We start from the raw sequence: 21,665 nt of genomic DNA on the forward strand, positions 1-21,665 counted from the left end.
AGAAGGCAGATTTTTGCTGATTGAAAAAATATGTAGCTTGAAAAACAAATACCTAGACAAAGTTTTTGCATACTCTTTTCCAGTTGAATGCCAAATAAATATGAAAAGCCGAGTGGATATTTAGAGGCATTTTGCCTGATCCTCAAGGAGCATGAATTGCCTTTTGAGTTTCTGGAGAATGTGTTACAAGATCTGTTTTAAAATGTCCATCTGATTATAAGGTTGGAAGGAAGTTAGTCCATATTTATAGCATCATTTTCCTTTTGATATGTAGATCAGTCATTGCAACCTGGAGTTCATTTGCTTTGTGGTCACTTCCAAAAGAAAAGGATCCTGAACTAATAATGCTTTTCAGTAGAGGAAAAGGAACTGTTGTCACTTAACTGAGGGTTACATCGATATCATAGCATTAAAGAGGGCCTCTGTTAATTAAGGAATGGTTTTTAAATGACCAGTTTTATTTCATGAGATTGTCTTCCTTTGACATTTTATTAAATGCATTTTAAAATTTATCCCTTTTGTTTTTTATATTATATTTATTTTCCAATAGATCATTCTTTGTTCCCTTTTTACCATTCACTCCCCCCCATGAGTCAGTCTTCTCTTATAACAGTGCCTTTTAATATTATTATACTGAAAATGAAAATAATATCCATATAGATTTGGAGATGGGGGAGTTCCTTTGCTTAGCAAGTGAGGTGTGAGGTTTTTTAAAATATATTTTTTATGTGGAGGAGGAAAAAAATTTGTCCTTTACTACATGTAAATGCACATAACTAAGAATTAAGGAGTGCCTCTGAAATTTTCAGCATATTTAATTTACCTTGTTTCTCAGTATTATTTCATAGGATACAGTGTTGTAATTTTGATCATTATGGCATTTTATTTTTAAGTTAATCTCATCTATTTCTGGTTAAGATTTATTAACAAGATGAATAGATTTCTTGGATTTTTTTATGTCAAGAAGCAAAGGTGTAAATAGGATTATAAATTCTGAGTTGAAGACATTAACAATTCATTAATTGTTAATTTATTAACAGTGACATTGCACTTGACCTTTGTATTGATCCCAGTAGCTTCTTTTATCAGAAAGAAATAGTTGGATGGATTCTCATCTCATTGTAGGTACTCCCAATAATGGGGCAATCAATCAATGAATCACCAAGCATATCTATTATATACCAGACACTATGGTGTTTGGGATGGGATAAATAAAAAAAAATTACATAGGGATAACCAAGTTAATAAGGAATACCTTTTGTCTAGACTATATATATGGTGCAGTTGGAAAAAAGCCCCTTCTGAAAGGTACAGAATGTCATCTCTTCATACTTTCTGTGCACTTCTTGTTAAGGTCTTTGTGGAAATCTTTCATAGGGGTTCTTCACACAGGGTACCTGGTGTCTTCCACGAGGTCCTTGACTTTGTACAGGTACCAGAGGAACAAGTAGGCTTATCTGTTATAGCATCATAGGAAGAAATCTTAGAGATCTTATAATCCACTTCCACTATCATTTTATGGATGAGGAAACTGAGACCCAGAAGAGTAAAATAACTCGCAGATTATTTGAACCCAAGTCATCTGAGCTATTATACTTTCCATTGTTCCAGACTGTGTTCTAGAACATTACTCCTATTTCCCCCCCTGAAATTCATCTAAAAAAAAAAAAAAAGCTTTTCCATATACATAACATCACAAACATCATAAAAATGAGTCTCTATCTCATACTAGTTTTTACAAAAATATATAATTAACCCCATATGTTACTTTTAAAAACTGATCTACTTGTCTGTACTTCCTTCTCTTTTCTTAATGTGCATTTTAAAAAATGTATGTGTTCAATTCTCCTTTGATCACTGTGATCCTGGAATCTTTTTTCTTAATGTGTTCCATGATCTAAATTTCTTCTAGTAATCATTTTAGTTACATCCTGTGTTTCAGTTTGGTGTCTCAATATTTCCTTTATTGTTTCTATGATTTTTTTTTTGACTGTTCAGGAGGATTTTTTAGTCCCTAAATCAATGTTATTTGTTTATATTTCATTTATTGCACTGCTTTATTGCCTTGTAGTTTATAAAGATAGTGTTCAATATTTCTGTCTTTCTGCATTTATTTTTGGTGTGCAAGAGAATATTCCTTAAGATTAGCCAAAGATTTTTCAAATTTTTTCTAACAATCTGTTCATATCCTTAATTTCTTTCTTATTTATCTTTCTAATTGATTTGTGTAGGTCTGAAAGAGATATGTTGAAGTCTCCTTCATCTGCCTTACTGTTTAAGTCTTGTAATATCTTAGTTTTTTCCTGTAAGTACTTAGATTCTGTCAATTGGTATGTGTACATATATGCAAAATACATATGTATGTATATATATATATATATATATATACACACACACAGAGACAGAGAGAGAGAGATAGAGACGGAGAGGGAGAGGGAGAGGGAGGGAAAGAGAGAGTTATTTTACTTTTATTGATGCCTTTTCTTTTTTATACTTCAATTATTTCCTGATATTCATCTCCCTTTTGAGCCCTCATAATAAGGAAAAGCAGTTAAGCAAAAATGACCAGCAAAGCTGACAGATGTGCAGCATTCCACATTTGAACTATTTTCAGGTTCTTATTAGAAGGGTATACTGTATCACCTGTAATTTGAGACAGTCATTAGTACACATATATTTAATATTGATACTGTTTCATTTATGGTACCTTTTAAACATAGTACTTGTTTTCCTGCTTGTCTCTCTCAACCATGTCTTTTTCCCACTGCCTTGTTTTAGATTTCACCTGAAACTCAATAAATTCCAACGCAACTTTTCATTTTACCTCTATATGAATCTTTGCTTTAAAAGGAATGTTTGTTGTATGTAGCAAATTATTGAGTTTTGTTATCCAATCCTTTCTGTCACTTTTTTCTCTTTTATGTTAGAATTTTTCACTTCCATGGTTAGAATTAAGTTTTTCCTTCTAGCAAATTTTCAGTGTTAAGGGATAGGAGACAGAGCCTGGACCAGTGACTTCATTGGCATAGGAAACTCTGGAGGGAGGGCCTCCCTCACCATTCAGGTTGGCTTTTTCATTGGGTCTCTTTATCCTAGAGAGCTGCCCAGAACACTGAAAGGGTAAGTGATTTGCCCAGGATTGCATGGCCAACATCTCTCAGGGGTGGGACTTGAACCCAGGGTTGTGTCTGAGACGTTATCTTCTATGCTATGCTGCTTATAGACCACATTTTATAGTATTTTTTTCCTTTTCAAAACAGAATAAATCAGATAGCTACCTATAGTTTGTATTGCTTGAGGTAGCTAAATCCCAGTCTCAGTTTTCCTGCCTCTCAAAGCCCAGCTATAAATTTCTGAGTTGCTGTAGAATAATACTCAGTTTGTAGGATAAATGAATTTGGACTGCCAATGGTTTTTCTTTGTTCTTTGGCACATCATATTTGAGCATTTTCTTTCATTTGTGGTTGATGTCCAATTGTTCTAGATGACTTTGACTCGAGGTTCTTGTTATGAGATGTTTCTGTTCTTGGGTACTTGAAATGGTTTGTCTTTGAACTGGGAGCTCTGGACCGTGGTAAGCACATTTCCAGTTCTGGTTTTATACACCCCATGCTGTAAAAGCATAATGGAAGTGAGGGAAAACTGGCCTTGGAGTCAAGAGGATCTTATTCAAGATCTGCCTCCGGCACTCAGTAAAGTCACACAATTACAATCTCCCAGGCTGTTAAGTTACCACTGATCTTAATCAGTGAAGGGAATTTTCACAGAGAGTTCCATGCACACTGATTTAATTACAAATCCAAAAATACCTAACTTTATGAAGACCTAGGGTCTAGCCCAGTGTTTTGTAGATAGTAGACATTTAATATGTTTGTGGAATCAAATTCAATTTGATACTAATACGAATATCCTTCATTTTAAAAAGCTTATTGCACCTATCATTAAATGCCAACATGAGGAATTTATATTTTAAAACCTTCATAATTTGGGTACAGGATAGCTTTTCTGATTTATTTCATGTTATTCTCTTTCACGTACTCCTATTTTCTACCTAAACTGACTGACTTACTAGTTTTGAAAATTGATATTTCATCACCTTCTCCATTATTTTGTACAGATTGTGTTGACTTTCCTGTCACTTGCAAAATCTTATCATTTCCATGTTCATAACATCTCTTGTATACACCCCATTCTGTCTTCTGACACCACCACCATCCTGTGGTCCTCATCACTACACAACTAGACTATTGAAGTTGTCTGCCTGCCTCAAGTCTTTCCCTATTCTAATTCACCCTCCGCTCAGCCTTCAGGTTGATCTTCCTGAAGCACAGGTTGGACCATGCCAACCCCCTATTCAGTCAGCTTCAGTTGACTTCCATTACCTCCAGGATCAAACAAAATCTTGTTTGACTTTTAAAGGCCTTCATAACCCGGACCCTTCCTCCCTTTCCTGTCTTCTTACACTTTGTTCCCCTCCACAGACTTCAGTCCAGTAACACTGACCTCCTTGCTGTTGCTTGCACTGGACACTTCATCTGCTGACTTTGGGCATTGCCACTGGCTGTCCCCCATGCCTGGGCCCCTCTCCCTCCTCATGTCTGCCTTCCTCCCAGCTTCCCTCCAAGTTTCAGCTAAAGTCCCATCTTCTGCAAAAAGCCTTTCCTGATACTGCTTTACTGCTAGTGCCTTCCCTCTGAGATGACTCCCAATTTATCCACTGTATGCCATGTTTGTCTTTAGTTGTGTTCATGTTGTTAGACTGTGAGCTCTTATAGAGCAGGGACTGTTAGTTTTTTTACCTTTGTCACCCCAGTGCTTAGCACTTGTACCTGCAGGGCACATGCTAGGGGCTTAGTAAAGGCTTGTTGACTAAGAAGCTGAATTCTTTGGAAGTGAGCTTGCTGTTTTATGTAGATCGATCTATTTTATACTTTTTGTTTGTGTTCTTAATTGCTTTTTCAGGAAGTCTTCGATCTTGCAGTTCTTCAGACTGCGTTAGCAAAGTGATGCCACCAAGGAAGAAGAGAAGACCTGCTTCTGGAGATGATTTATCTGCAAAGAAAAGTAGACATGATAGGTATGTTACAAAGACATAATTTAAGATAAATGGAGTGATCATTTAAAGTTGTGGGCTAACAGCTTGTCAAATGTAGTTGACAATTTAAATTGTGTTATATGAGTAACTTAAACAGTGCTTTGGTTCAATCACGTTACACACTGAAGTCAACAGTTCTTGTTTTTGTTCATCAAGTTATAACATAAAAATAAATGTGGCAATTTTGAGCCTTTAGACAATATGTTTTTTTATTTTGATCCTTTGATTTACCATAAAGGTGCACTTAATACCTATTTCTCTGTTTTTAAAGTTCTTTGATTTGTATATTACTAAAGCGTAGAGATTGTTGCATCTTTTTTAAAGTGATCTTCATTAATGTTATAAAATTAAATATAATTCAGCTATTATTTTTCACAAAATTATGTTGACCATGTTATTGAAAAGAAATTTTCAAACTGAAATGATGAGTGAGTGTATGAGAATACTGGTGATACTGGAGTTTGTTCTGTACATAGGCTAGTAATATGAAAAACAAAACCTGTTTTAATTATTTCTGTTCGTAGTTGATATCTGCACAGCTAAAAGTAGTCACTGTAAATGTGTTATAAATCTAGTTTTTTGGCTCCTGAATTGTTTTCTTCAGTTTTCTTTTTAGCCATTGAATATACCTGTTCACCCTTGTGTGATTTCCCCTATCTATAGGCCACAGTGTCAGCAAAAATACATTTTCAAGATGAGAAACTCATTTTGTTTATCAAGATTGTCTCCACTAAATAAGGAATGTTAAAATACATACTGTGACCAAAAATGTAGAATTTAATCACCAATTTAGTAGTTTTTAGGCTGGTTGCTAGCTATTTTGAAAAATGGGCTACTTGATATTTTAGTGATGGTAGTGGTTCTGCTGGTTTACTCATTTAAATAACATTTTTTAAATATTTGGTATTCTCTTTTTCTGTAGAACAGTCTAATAAATTTAGTATCATTCCAAGTTATAGATGAGACATCTGACAAGTAACTTTACAAAACGAATGATTAGAGCAGGGTTAGAATTCTTTACCTGTCTGAATTGATGTTTTCTTGGTTCATTGAACTTTACTACCTTTTTATATAAAGTCTTTGAGATGTTGGAACATTTCAGTGTAGTGTATAAACTTCATTTCTTTTATACTTGCAATAACTGTTCTTCAAACTTTATTCCAAATAGCTGCCTTTATGCCTAGGATGTGTGTTTATCCATATAGGTACTTAACTCTTCCTAGAGTAGTAAGCCTGGTATGGATGTGCTACATTTAAAGTCAGTGGACCTGAGTTCAAATTCCACCTCTTTCACTTACTAAATGAGTCTAGCGAATTGGGTTCATTTCTTGTACCTGACTGACTTAGGACTTAGCACAATGACTGGCACATCAGCAGAGTAGCATCCCTTCCTACTCTGCATTGGTCAGCCATCATGTGAAAGGGACCCCAGTTGGCCTTGCTCATGGCACCACTTATTCCTGTGCAGAAGTCTACCAACGTGGGAAAGTGGGGATCTTTGCTAATAATCAAAGAAACAGTATCACCCCATGCTATGTCACCTTCCCTAACACAGAACATTTAATTGGTGATACTGTAAAGATCAAGTTGCAGTGAACCACACTTAAACAGTCCTTGATGCCAAATGTCTAATTGGTCACATATTCGATAATACAGTTGTGAAGTGGAACATGAAGTATTGGCCTTTCACAATACTGAGTTATGTAGGCAGACCTTTGGTTCAAGTGGAGCAAAAAGAGGACACCAAAAGCTTCTATGCAGAAGAAAGATCTTTTATGATTGAGATGAAAGAAATTTGGGAAGACTCACAAATACTGTCATCACAGTACTAGCTTACCTCCAGTGATTGCCAACGGCAGGCCACTAAAGATTCTGAAACCATCACTGGTCTCAATATACACTGAATCATCAGTGAACCAACTGCTGCTGCTGCTTATGACTTGGACAAAAAGGTTGGTACCAAGAGAAATGTGTTAATCTTTGACTTTAGAGGTGGAAGTTAGATGTCTCCATTCTCACCACTGAAAATGGCATCTTTGAAGTCAACTAAACAGCTGGGAATACCCGCCTGGGTGGAAAAGAATTGAGCAACCCTATGGTCAGTCATTTCATTGCTGGGTTCAAGGACATCACTGAAAATAAGAGAGCTGTCTGCCATCCATGTACTGCTTATGAATGTGCAGTGTGTATTCTGTCAGTGCCCAAACTAATACTGAGATTAACTCCCTCTATGAAAACATTAGTTTCTGTATCTGTATTACCCATTCCAGTTTGAAGATCTGAATGCTGGCTGATCTCTTCTGTGGCACACTGGACCATGTGTTAAAGGTCCTAAAGGGATTCGAAGCTGAGTAAATCATGGATTTGTGACATTGTCTTGATGAGGAGCCCCCAAATCTAGAAACTTCTTCAGGAGTTCCTCAATGCAAGTAGCTCAACAAGAGCATCAATTCTGATGAGGCTGTTGCCTCTGGTGCAGCTGACTGGACTACCATCTTGTGTGAAGGTAAATCTGAGAATGTGCAGGACTTGCTGCTGCAGATGTCCCTCTTCTTTTTCTTGGTATTGAAGCTTCTGATTGAGTTACACAGTTCTGATCCAGTGCCATACCACCATTCCCATCAAGCACAGATCTTCACTACCCCCTCAGACAACCAGCTTGGTACACTTATTCAGGGCTAACAACCTTCTTGGCAAGTTTGAGTTCACAGTTAACTCCCTTCCCCCTCCCCCCACCCAGGGGTGTTCCTCAGATTGAGGTAATCTTTGACATTGATGCAAATGGCGTCCTCAGGTTTTCTGCTGTGAATAAGAACACGAGCACGGAGAGTAAGATCACCATCACCAGTGACAGAAGTTGTCTGAGTAAAGAAGACATTGAGCATGGGGTCCGGAAGGCTAAGATGAAAAGCTGAGACACAAGGTGTCTTTCACGAACTCTCTTGAATCTTACGTTTTCAACATCCTACAGTACAGGATGAGAAACTACAAGACAGAATTGGTGATGAAGACAAACAGAAGATCCTTGACAGCTGTAACGAAATAACCAACTCACAGAACAAGAACCAGGTTGCTGACAAGTAAGAATTTGAACATCAATGGAAAGAATTAAAGTCTGCAATGCCATCATTATCAAGCTGTACTGTAGTGCAAAGGTCGTCCAGGAGGCATGCCTGTGGATTCCCAGGGGAATGGAGCAGCCCCAATCCAGAGGTGCTTTTCCCGGATCCACCATTGAAGAGGTTGACTAATAAGCACTGTAGAAAATAATATTCCTTGCATCTTTCCAAAATTTGAAGAATTCAAATTTGTAGGCAAGGCAATTGTAGTTTAAAAGCAATATCTAATTTACTGTGTAAGTCTGGGCACTCTGAATGCTTAAATGTGTGCAGAGGGAGAGGAGAGAACAACACTTTGTCAGTACTGTGGACAAATAGAGATGCAAATCGTGTCCTAGTAAATAAAACCTATTTAAAATTGACTCCAAGAAAAAAAATTAAAGCATTAACTAAAGGATTTAAAAATATTTGAATAGTTTCTCTCACCTTTATGACTTTAGGCAAGTCACTTAACTTCTGGGGTCTTTAGTTTCCTCATCTATAAAATGATGGAAGTTGTTCTAGTTGGTCCCTTCAAACTCTAAATTGATGATCCTAAGATGCTTTTGCAGAAAATGGAGAATTTTTGCGAGAGCTTGCTGTGGTAGAAAAGTGCTAGGCTTGGTGTTAGAAGACTTGGGTTTGAATCCCAGCCCTGCCACTTTCTGTGGGGAAATAACTATTTGGCCCTCAGTTTCCCCATCTCTAAAATGAGGGTGTTGGGTTAGATTATTTTTCAGATCTATCCAGGTTTAAAATATGATTCCACTGAATAACTTCAGTGTGGAATAAATTTTTAAGCTTTTGAGGTAACTAAAGTTATATTTTTCTGGTTTCAGTTACTCTTAGTTCTGTACTTATGCTACTGGGTACCACTTTTTGGTATTTGCCCCCATTTCTGTTCATTAAAGTTATCTAGACAAGTGCTTAGCATGAGTTTTGATATTTTAAGAAAAAAGAAAACCTCCTAGCTAATGTTTGAAGAAACTGCTTCTCTTCCGCATCTTTTAACTTCAGTTTTATTTTTAGTTATTTATTTTAGCGTCCTCTTTCCCTTTCCCCATCCATTGAGAAAGCAAGAAAAACCAAACCCGTTACAAATATGTATAGTCTAATGAAACAAATCCTCACATGTCAAAAAGAAAAAGAAAGATTAGAAGAAAAGAATTATACTTCAACCTAAATTGGGTCTGTTAGCTCTGTATCTGGAAGTAGAGAGCATATTTAATCATGAGTCCTTTGGAATTGTGGTTGGTCGTTGTGTTGATCAGAATTCCTATGTCTTTCAAAGTTAATTATCTTTACAATGTTGTTATTGTATAAATTGTTCTCTCTCATGTTTTTTCTCTTCTCCTTAAAGAGCCTTACAGGCTTTTTTTTTTTCATGAAGTGGAATTTCCAAGGGTGGTTACCAAAGTTCTGTGTTAATGGGGCCGACTGTATGTAGGCTTCTTGACCTATTTTTCCTCCTTTATTATAGTGTTTACTCACTGTTACATTAGAAGAATGACAGGAAGCAAAGATTTTCTAGTTTTCTTTCCTGAAAAAAGGACCCTACTCCTCCTCCTCTATTTCCTTTGATGGATCTTTCATCCAAATTATATCCACTAACAATAGGGATCCCCCAAGATTCAGTCCTGGGCCTTCTGTTCTCCATATACTATTGATGATCTCATCAACTCCCATTGTTACAATGATCATTTCTGTGTAGTTGACTGTCAGATCTACTTGTCGAGTCCTAGCCTCACCCCCAACCTCTAGTCTTATGTCTCTGATTGTATTTAGACATCTTGACTTGAACTCCCAAACCTTTTCCTCTTTCTAAGTTCCTGTTTACTATTGAGAGTACCACCATCCTCCTAGTCGTCTGTGCTTCCAAACGAGGTGTCACCTTCAGATCCTCATTTTCTCACCCCCATATCTAATCAGTGGACAAGTCCTATCATTTCCGTGATCATAACATCTCTTGTATATACCCCATTCTGTCTTCTGACACCACCACCATCCTGAGGTCCTCATCACCACACAACTAGACTATTGAAGTTGTCTGCCTGCCTCAAGTCTTTCCCTGTTCTAATTCACCCTCTACTCAGCCTTCAGGTTGATCTTCCTGAAGCACAGGTTGGACCATGCCAACCCCCTATTCAGTCAACTTCAGTTGATTTTCCATTACCTCCAGGATCAAACAAAATCTTCTGTTTGACTTTTTAAAGTCCTTCATAACCTGGACCCTTCCTCCCTTTCCTGTCTTCTTACACTTTGTTCCCCTCCACAGACTTCAGTCCAGTAACACTGACCTCCTTGCTGTTGCTTGCACTGGACACTTCATCTGCTGATTTTGGGCATTGCCACTGGCTGTCCCCCATGCCTGGGCCCCTCTCCCTCCTCATGTCTGCCTTCCTCCCAGCTTCCCTCCAAGTTTCAGCTAAAGTCCCATCTTCTGCAAAAAGCCTTTCCTGATACTGCTTTACTGCTAGTGCCTTCCCTCTGAGATGACTCCCAATTTATCCACTGTATGCCATGTTTGTCTTTAGTTGTGTTCATGTTGTTAGACTGTGAGCTCTTATAGAGCAGGGACTGTTAGTTTTTTTTACCTTTGTCACCCCAGTGCTTAGCACAGTGCCTGGAATACAGCAGATGATTCATAAGTGCTAATTCACCAACGACTGGATGGTCCCTACAAAGTGTGGTTAGTGCTTTAATCTCTCTCTTGTCTAAGACTTCCTTTTTCCTTGCCTCAGTTTTTTGTTTTTGAAAGTTCAAAGACTTTTTAATACCACCTGCCTACTGTGGCAAGTAGGTGGCACAATGCATAAAGTTGCTGGGTATGGCATCAGGAATTTCTGAGTTCAATCCTACCTCAGTAACTTGCTATCTGTGTGACACTATACAAGTCACTAAGTTCTTCAAGCCTCAGTTTCCTCATCTGTAAAGTTATTATAATAATAATAGTAATAATATTACCTATTTCACTAGGTTTTTTGTGAAGATCAAATGAAATCGTATGTGTAAAGTGCTTTGCAAACCATAAAGTGCCATATAAATGTTAGTTTTTTGTTATTTTTAGTCAGTGCTCTGCATCCAGCTTAACTTTGAAGATGGACACTTCATATTATGTTAATGGAGAATTTTAGTACCTACCTCTCAGGGTTGTTGTTATGAGATAATATGTGTAAAGGCTTATGATGGGCACTATAGAAATGTTTATTCGTTTCCTTTTCTTCCTGTCATATGTACATACGTACATGTGGGGTAGCTAGGTGGTGCAGTGGATAGAGCACCAGTACAGGAGTCAGGAGGACCTGAGTTCAAATCTCACCTGAGACACTTAACACTCACTAGCTGTGTGACCTTGGGCAAGTCACTTAACCCCAATTGCCTCATCCTGGGTCATCTCCAGCCATCCTGATGAATATCTGGTCGCTGGATTCAGATGAATGTGGAGGAGAAGTGAGGCTGGTGACCTGTGAGAATGGTGATCTACACAGCCCTCCCTTCCTCAAAACAAAAGTCAAGTGCAAGTCATGTCATTATTTCTCTGATGGCATGGTCTTCTTTGGCAATGAAGGACGAACACACAGTGGAGAATTTGAAAAAATCTCTAGAGTCAACACTGTCAGTATATTTCTCAGTTTGTTTCCTACCCAGACTAATAGATATTTACCATAAAAAGTCTTATAATTTAACTCTGGGGCTAGTAGATATGTTGAATATCTAATAGAAGTTGGTATGAATGGTGAGGCATCCCAGAGTCCTCCTTAAAAGCTTATGAGTAAATGGTTAGCTTGGGTAAAGCCACTGCTTTTTCATGACCTCTCCAAGGATATAAATTTTTTTAGTTTCAATAACCTGTTGTTTTTTTTTTTTAATTTTTAGCATGTATAGAAAATATGATTCAACTAGAATAAAAACTGAAGAAGAAACGTTTTCAAGTAAGAGATGCTTAGAGTGGTTCTATGAATATGCAGGTAGGTAATCTTTTTTGACTCACTGAAATGCAGTCACTTTAAAAAGTCTTATGATAATAAGTGGTTGAAAATTTTTTGTGTGTTTTTAAGGTACATTTCAAACACATTAGTGAATTTTGTATTTATAGCCAGCAACCAAGCTCAAGAATTTAAATATTAGGAGGGAAGTGAAAGGATGAAATATATTTGGGGAGAAAGACTTTTGACCACTAGGAATACTATTTTTTGAATGCAGATATTAAAGATTATTTGACTTAAGTTATATAAAGTTAAACATTGTAGCTTTGAACCATAAGGAGTACAGTGATATTCTTTATTTTTTTATGAAGAAGAAAATATTATATTCTGTAATATTATTGGCAGAAGTTTCTTTGTTTTAAATTGTTTTAGCATGTATTTTTGAGCTTTACAGAAAATTATAGAAAAGTAACAGTAAAATGTATCTAGTTAGACAACATATTCACACATTGAAACAAAAAGTTAATGCTTTTGCTCAAATTTTAGCATGAAATACTTTACTAAACCAAAGTATTTATCAAATTCTTACCCTTTTTATTTTTTAGGACCCAAAAATGTTTTATTTTCTCTTGTCACGCTCATATTTCGTTAGGAAGGTAACTGGGTAAAATTAATTCTCTTGCTTTCTTTTTAGTGGCAAGAAAATATGTTGGTTTTATTAATAAAAATTAAGCTACGGTATTAAGTTATTCTCGGTAGTGCCATCTGACCTACTGACCTAACCCAAGGACCCCTGGGTATTCCTTCCATTTTGTAGCTGAACTTTCTTCTTATATATTTTCTTCTCCAATTAGAGGGATGAGCTTCTTGAGAACAGATTCTGTTTTACTTTTTCTTTTTGTATCACCAATGCTGAGCACAGTGCTTAGCATGCAGTAAGCACTTTTAATAAATACTCTAAAATTCATTCATATACTTTATTTTCTTTTTCTCTTCTGGGAAATCAGTTCTTCATAGTCATGTCTGGGAGGCAGATAAACCAGAAATTAACTTTTGAAAGATTCTTCTCTTAAACTGTAGCTTTCTGTAGATGGTTTGTTGAGTAATCAGATTCCACCTAATATTTCTTATTAAGACCTTACTGAATGTAAAGCCTTTAAACCCTCTTCAGCTGTTGTTATTTTGAAATTGACTACTTTTTTGGACTGTTTGTTTTAATTGCTGTTTGTTGTGGGTTTGGGGGAAGAATTCTTAGTGAAGTATCTTCATTTTATTTGTTTGTGGTTAAAAGGTGGATAAAGTTTATAAATTTAAATTTAAAAAACTTTGGTTGACTTTCTTCTCCCAGATGAATTCTCTTATTTGCTGAGGAAACATTCATTGCATAATGGATAGAATGCTAGGCTGGGAGTTAGAAAAATCTGGGTTCAAATCCCATCTGCTCTATCTACTTGACCATAGGCAAGTCATTCAACTTTGGAACCCAAGTTTCCCTCATTTGTAAAATGGGAGTGATGATACCTGCAGAACTTTATAAGATTGTTGTCAGCCTCAAAGAAGAGATGTGTAAAATGCTGTGCAAACTTTAAAGCGTTATATAAATGACAGTGGCCATTGCTCTAAGACTTTGATTTGGTGATAGTATCCTAGGATCATCGAGTTAAAGTTGGAAGGGAGTGTAGAGGCCATCTAGTTCAACCCGCTTTAATTTTATAGATGGAGAAACTGAAATCTAGAATTATGCAATTTAAACCCAAGGCCAGACCTGAAGTTTGAACATAAGCCTTCTGACTCGAAGTTCATTGCCCTTTGCAGTATATTAGCAGTGTCTGTGATTTATTGTTCCGAAGTCATCAAGAAATTGGCATTTTGGATTTTTATTTTTACCAATAATAACTTGGTACTGCCAGGTTTAGAGTGCTCTAATCTAATTCATTACTAAAATTGTTTACTTTTGGTAGAAATAATTTTGTAGTTTGTGCAGTTTGACATTTTACAAGCTAACTATTTGAGAAAAATGAATTAATCAGTGATTGCATAAGGATAAAATCTGCTAATCTGAAAATTCCTCCCTTGATAATTCTTTTCTTTTCTTTTGGAGTAATAGTACATATTGTATATTTATTTCACTTTTGTTCGGAATTTAGTAGGACAGGTAAAATAATACTAACTTCCTATTCATTATATCTACAAAAGACAGGTAAAAAAGACATCCTTTCCTTCTTCATGTTATCACCTAGCTTTTGAACAGGTGGTTTTTAGGCAGCTAAATATGCCTTTAAAAGAAAGGACAGAAAGTTCTTCCCTAGTATTATGTACAAGCAAAAATTAGTTCAGCTAATGTGTTTACATGACCTGTTTCACAAATGTGTTCACAAATATGTTTTAGAGAATTGGAATCAAAAAAATTAATTTTATATCCTTATGTATAAAATAAAGGAATTGGAATAGATGATTTCTAAGGTTCTTCTAGCTTCACTATGATTGTATAAAGTAGTCTTTCATTTATTTAGAAAACTCAACCTCTTCAGAACATGGCCCAAGGGGGCAGGTGGGTGGCACAGTAGATAGAGCACCAGCCCTAGAATCAGGAGGACCTGAGTTCAAATGTGAGCTCTTAACATTTGATACTTACTAGCTGAGTAACCATGGAGAAGTCACTTAATTCCAATCCCAATTGCTTCACCAAAAAAAACCCCAAAAAGAAATTGGCCAAGAGTCAGAAATTAGATGGAAAATGGCCTTTAGGCAGCTAAAATAGAAGATGCTTTTTGGACCCTGGTTTTCCATTAACAAGCATTTTGAAGTGCCTGTTGTGTTGAGTGCATGGCAGACGTTGCTTTAGCTGATAAATAAGACACAGTTCTTGCCATCAAAGAGTGTATAGTCTAATGTGGGAAAATGAAGTATATATACAAGTAACTATAATACAAAACAGAATATTATTAGTTGAGAATTAGAAAGTAGGCAGCATGAGAGTTGAGTGGAGGTAGAGGTGGTTATCTACTTGGAGTTTATTGGAGATGGCTTTTGGGCCTTGTGGGAAGATAGACCATAATGTAATTAATTTCACTGAAACTTATGTACTTAATAGTAAATAGTAAAGCACATTTAGCTTTCATTCAGATACAGTTCTAAAGTGCTGTTACATTGTAATTGTGCCAGACCATAATGCAGAGCAGTGTATTAGCAGAAAAGAGGAGCTGTTAGTAGTTGTCACACTGACCGAATGGAGAGTGATGCTTAATGGTGAGGGAACCGATATAAAAATATAAAAAAAAGGAAACACGATAACTGAAAAAGCTTAGATATTTGGAGCCACTTAGGATGGGGCAAATACCCTTACCCAGTTCACGAGACCCCTTGAATTTTCATTATTTTACAGTTGAGTAACAGAATTGTTCTGCTGAGATAAGATGCTAAATTGAAAAGAACCATAGATTTCAAAAATACTTCTCTGGTTACATAATTTAATTTCTTAGCCTCAGTTTCCTTGTCTTTGAAATGTGGATGGATAGTTGTATTATATACCTTGAAGGACTTATGGGAACAAAAACGTTGTAAACTTAAAGTACTGTTCCTCTGTGTCAAAAAGATAAGGTTAAATTTTTTCCAGTTCTATTTAAAAAGGAAATTAAGTTTCATTCACAAAAGTTTTAAAAGTTTTTGTTATCTTAAACTTTAGGACCTAAAGAAATAAGCTTCAGCCCTCTGTAAAATTTGCAGGCAGAATACTTTTATTTGGTTGGTATTTTGAAAATTTGTGACAATACTTTATGGTCATTTTTGTTTAAAGCAGGCAACTAACAGTAGTACTAATAATAGCATTTCTATATTGCTTTAAAACAGTTTGCCAAGCACATTACCTGTGTTAATTCTACAAATGCACACAGATATCAGCAATTGAAGGAGAAATTATAGTGAGATCATAGTTTTGGATAGCAAATGACAATTCTAAAGAAAATCACTATAAATGGAATTTGAGTGATATACTTTATGTTTCTTAAATGTAGACAGAATCAGTGTGATGACAAGTTTGCATGTGACGTTAGAGCTCACTGTATTCTAGACATACAGTTTTATTAGGTTGCTTGTAGTGAATGTTACTTGCGGTTGATTTAAAGCATTGCTTTCGTCACTTGTTCATTTGTGGTTGGACTGTTTAAGATGACCTAATCTCACCATTGTGGAGCTCAAAAATCTTAAAGCTTGATCTCCAAGAGACAATGTCTTTCCCAAGGTGGACACAGCCAGTTGCTGGCAGAGCTAGGGTTAGATGCCACCATTCGTGACTCCTAGGCCAGTACTCGTTTCGTTTGACCATATTATACTTTCTTCTGCTCCTTTGGTGCATTACTGTTGGCTAGCAAAAAAAAAAAAAAGTATCTTCAGTAGAATGTGGGTAAAAACTTGTTTTTATAACCACATATCTTTAATAGTTAAACTCCTTTATATCAGTGATTAGATCTTACTAATCTCATAATTACTAAAGTCACATTTATTAAACCAATCAATAAAATGTAATAGATCTAAGAGATTTTAATTGTAGCCCTTCATGGACATGTAATTTTTTTTGATACTTAGAAAAAAAATTTGAAAGCCCGCCTTTTTATTCTTCATGTGACATATTCTTTGCTGGCTATGCCGTGAAACTCATCAAAATGCTGCTATATATAAAATTAATGCAGAAAGAGGGAAATTTGGAGCTTTAGATTTTAAAATAAACTTTAAAATTAAGTACTGCTAATTATAGATAGAATGTAGGCAGCTTCAGCTTTATATGTGCCTTATGTTCAGTACTTGAAAACCATTGAGGTAAGTGTCTTTAAATATTTAAGAAGAAACTTGGGCCTTGAAGATAGGATAGTATAAATTTTAGAGTATTTCTCTCTGTTTATACTGTGAAAATTGATTCATTATTACTGCTAGAAACAATTTATAGTTTAAAAAAAGTGAAATTTTCTTGTCTAATAGGCATCTTTGTAATATGAGACTTTAAAGAAATCGAGTACATATAGTTGAATTTAATTTGAAGGTTAATGTAAAAATTGCTTTTTATTATAGGAGCTGATGATGTTGTAGGTCCTGAAGGCATGGAGAAATTTTGTGAAGACATTGGAGTAGAACCGGAAAATGTAAGTTGAAGCTTTTTAAAATATTTATGAAAGCTTTAGCAGTGAACAATCTGATTTATATCATTTAGCTGAGATTTATATCATTTAGGAGAGACTCCTAGAAAATCTGGAGGGGCATTGAGTAGGAAAGACTTTTTATTCATGCTTCAAATGTTCATGCTTTAGGAATTCTTAATTTTTTGATTTGTGATGAATTTTAAAACCAATAACCCTTGAAGCTTTGGACGTTGACCTTTCAAATAGAAATAGCTATAGGATCCTTGTTTGATTTCATATCACATTGTTTTATATTCTTAATCTATACTTCCCCTCCCGCCTCATATTCCAGAGGAGAACTTTTCTCTTATAAACTCTCTTCTATCGTAATTCAGTTTTAGTGTAATAGGAAATTTCTTCATAGGTGTACACAGTGTATATCTATACAGGATGTAAGTCTTGATGATTTTTTTTATTTTTTGCTTTTTTATTTTTTGCAATTCTGAATTGCCCATATTGTTGGAAGAAAAAAAAAAACCACCCCGCTAGTCTTGCATTTCGACTTGGAAAATGAAACATTAACTGTTACCTAGTGCAAACTTCTCATTTTGTAGATGAGGAAACTGAGGCCTGGAGAGAGGATGATTTGAGTTAGATTACTAAGTAGTGAAATAGCAGGTCTTCTGACCAGTGACTGCTCTTTCTGCTTTTGTCCTTGATATGTTTATCTTTTTCTTGTAGAACCTGTTGTACTCTTCTTCACTTAGCAGTGACCAAAAATTAATAGCGTTAGTTAAATTTCTTCAAGATAATCTATCAGGAAGCACATGTTTCAAGTTTAGCTTGGTCTGTATCTAGTACTACTTGCTTTGTATTCTGTATGATATTCAAGTTACAACAGATTTTAGAAGTATCATTCACCGTTTCCTATTTTATATCTTCTTGAATATTTCATTATTACAAAAACTTATGTTGCTGGATGTGGTAACTAGTTTAGGTGCTTAAAAATGATAGTAAGAGTGAGATAACTTCTGTGCTTTTAATGGAAGAATTAGTCTTGGACTTTTGATAACCATCTTCAAAACTTTAGACAAGATGGTTTCATGAACTCCACCACACTTCGACGCATATCCATTTGAATTTAATCTAAAAATCTGTCTGTCTTTGATGTAAAGTTCAGGAGACCTTAAGGGTTTAAGCATCTCGGTAGGAGGTAATTTCATATTCATTGTTATTTTATTTTCAACAGTAGCCTTTGGAGGACAAGTTGGAATATTTTTTCTTCTTCTAAATATGTTGCATTATGTTCAAATGAAAGTACTATTAAACAAAGCAAGTTTAATAAATGGAAGACCATGAGGGTGATGAGAAGGTCATGAGATGCACAATTCATCAGTAGTAAGTGGCCACTGCTGCTGCTGTTCCAGAGACCATTCCTCTCAAAGACTCCCTGCCATGTCTGAAAGACATGCCCCCTCTGTATTCCAAGCTTGTTCTCTCTAGGCACACTGATGTTGAGGGGCTCTAGGTCTTCATCAAATTTTTCTTTGACCTCACCATGGTTTCTCATGGTGAGAACACGTACACTGATGATGGTGGTGCAGCACTTTTCTGTAAGAGGCAGTTACATTGTCATGATCCTGTCACTCCTTTTTGGAGGTACACAAGTGTTCGGGGTCAGAGCCCGAACCCCTGGATCCCCCTGACCCACAGGCTTCTACTCTGTGGGCCCTGAAGGAAGGAGACTGGAGACAAGATGATCCAGGCAACAACAACCCCTTATTCAGCTGAGGGTTAGGGTTTATAAAGGCTGATCCACCAATCACATACATGCTGAGCTCATCCCATTACTTCACCATCTCGTGACTGTTCCACATCCTTACACCCGCAGTAAGGAAGAAAGCTTATCTTGTTCCTGCAGCTAGTTCCTGGGTTCCCAGGCTCACTTGTAACTTTACTGTACAGGACATTGGTATCTGCAGGAACATCAGGTTCCAGGGTCACACAGAGCTTCTGCCAGGGTGCGCATCAGCACCGTTCCCACGGGAACAGGCTTTGCCTCTGACTTGCACCCCCTGGGACCCTCTGGGCCCCTTACAACTCCCCCTTTTTGTTTTTGCAGCTCTGAGGTACCATACAAGCAATTCCAGGGGAGCCACAGTTTTGATCCAAGTCCGTAGTTCTATACAGGTGAAGTCTGGTATCTGTCCCATCACAATCACTACTATTATACTGCTCTGCACATTCGTATATCGGAGCTCGAATCCTCTGCCCACATTCTTGCTAACCCTCCTACATATAGTACATATAGCTAATTAGCAGGCCTAAGGCCATAGCAGATGTAAAGAAACAAGCAATCACAACACAGCTAATACATAGTTTTTGTCACATCTAACAGCCAGATGTTGCACCATCTCTTTCTACAGAGAATGTATACTCTTGAGTTTGATACCAAGTATGATTTACCTTAGCAGGGAACATAGCATATGTGGGTTGCTGTATAATCATAGCAAAGGGGTCTGATAGAGAATTGATACATCGAGATAAAGTACAATACATATCATCCTTAATACCTCATGGTGGTGTGTCTGGTCTTGAAGGAGTGGTGACCTAATAAGTGAGGATCCTGTTCCAATCAAAATAACAATATGTACGTCTGAGTAACAATATAAATACATCTGACATCTGAGTGACAATATAAATACAACTGAGTCTAGGATACACATGACTGGTCAGTGAACAGTAATACGTAACTGGCACATGAATTCTATAGGTTCAGCTGACTACTACAGGAGGAAGGGAGATAATGGCTGCTGCTGGGGCAGACTGTGTCCTTGAGGGAGAAACTGCCTGAGATAGTATTTAGGGGCTAGAGAGAAACATATTTGGAAAAAGTGATTTCAGTATTAGGGTCCAAGGACATACGTTCAACTGTATACAATGCGAATTCAGTCTTAGGGCCCAAGTACATATGGCCAAACTGAGGGCCCACTACGGCCAAACTGAGGGCCCACGTCACTCCCCCTTTTTGTTTTTTGATAAAGAGAAGAACCCAGATCTACGGCGTAAGGGACGAAGGTCTCAGCGTCTGCAGCTGGCATCCTGATGAGAGGGGACGGAGAGCCGTCCCAGGCACACAAGGTCCCGATAGTGGAGAGGTCACAGCAGTCCAGAGGGTAACGAGCCACAGACAGTAAGTCACATAGAGCCAGAACCGTTATCTCTAAAGTGGAAGACACGAAACCTGGAGGAGACAAAGCTGGCAAGGAGGTGAAGCAAGCAAAGGCCAAAATCGACCAGAAGGGGTTAAAAATGGTAGTTACATCATTCTGCTGTCTCCTGAACACACGTCCCCACACTGTCCCTACATGCTTAAACCCCCTGAAACTGGCACAAAAGTACCTGGAGCAACGATCGGGGGATATGAAGGACCTTGATGACCCCATACACCCCACCTTCCCGTCTGCTTTCCCTAGTGTCAATCAAACCTGTTATGCATCCAAAGCTGTTGAACCCACCATCCAGACTGCTTTACCTTCCACAATCTTCCTACCACAGACAGGATAGAGCACAAGGCATAGCGTCACTACCAGAGCTGTAGGGCCATACACAAAAGAGACCCCTAACTCGAACTGCACAACTGAAGAGACGTCCAGCAATGTTGCACAGGCTTGTTTATGTCCATGCTGGAAGAAAACTCGTAGAAACGAAGTGGAGAATACATGCACACATGGATTTCAACCTTTGCGTGTCAAAATAGCAAGATCTTTTCTGCTGCAGCACATCTTCCAGAAATCCGTCCGGTGCCTTTACAACAGTGTCACTTGAAGACAAAACCGTTTACAATGATAGGGAAAGCGAAAGTAACATTCCTCAAATGAACCAAAGCCGTAATCATCACAGAATGCCCAGGGAAAAGGCGCAGGGGAATTTCGTGTTGGTAACAGTATAAGACTGAGTACAGAAAAATGGTACTTCTTTTAAAATGCTTCTACACAATGAGGACATCTTAGGGTGAAAGGAATGTACAGAAATGTTTGATCATACCAAGTTCAGGTAAAATAATATCAGTGTTCCGATAAAACTAATATTGGTGTTCCCAGTACAAAAGGGCTCACATATGTTGCTGGTCACTTGCTATATGCAGAGAAATTTGCTATAGAAGGAAAAGCAGGGACATGTGGCATACCAACTAAGACAGGGTAAAACATCCCTGACTCTGTTCGAATTGGGTAACAGTGCAATACTCCAAACCATGCAGTATCTATTCCATAGCCAGACTCAGGAATAGTCAGGTGAGAAACATTCCTTTTTCCAGGACACAAGGGAAAAACTGACCAGGAGGATCCCATCCTAGAGTGAGTCTAGAATTGTCCCCTCGGTGTTTCCTATCCAGATACAAACTTCACCTGTTAACAGTGCAGGATCACAGTCC

General features: G+C 37.1%; 1 protein-coding gene across 7 annotated transcripts in view; it reads left to right on the forward strand.

Moving 5' to 3' along the window:
* DCUN1D4 (defective in cullin neddylation 1 domain containing 4) overlaps positions 1-21,665 on the forward strand; it is a 116,273-nt gene that overhangs the window by 40,179 nt on the left and 54,429 nt on the right. For all 7 annotated transcript variants that reach the window (XM_072620733.1, XM_072620734.1, XM_072620735.1 and 4 more), the window contains 3 exons: positions 4,963-5,077; positions 12,070-12,161; positions 17,184-17,254. In XM_072620733.1, the coding sequence (XP_072476834.1) occupies positions 4,963-5,077; positions 12,070-12,161; positions 17,184-17,254 (278 nt within the window). The remainder of the gene's footprint in view (positions 1-4,962; positions 5,078-12,069; positions 12,162-17,183; positions 17,255-21,665) is intronic.

Source organism: Notamacropus eugenii, chromosome 6 (genome assembly GCF_028372415.1).
Source record: "Notamacropus eugenii isolate mMacEug1 chromosome 6, mMacEug1.pri_v2, whole genome shotgun sequence".
Taxonomy (NCBI): Eukaryota; Metazoa; Chordata; class Mammalia; order Diprotodontia; family Macropodidae; genus Notamacropus; species Notamacropus eugenii.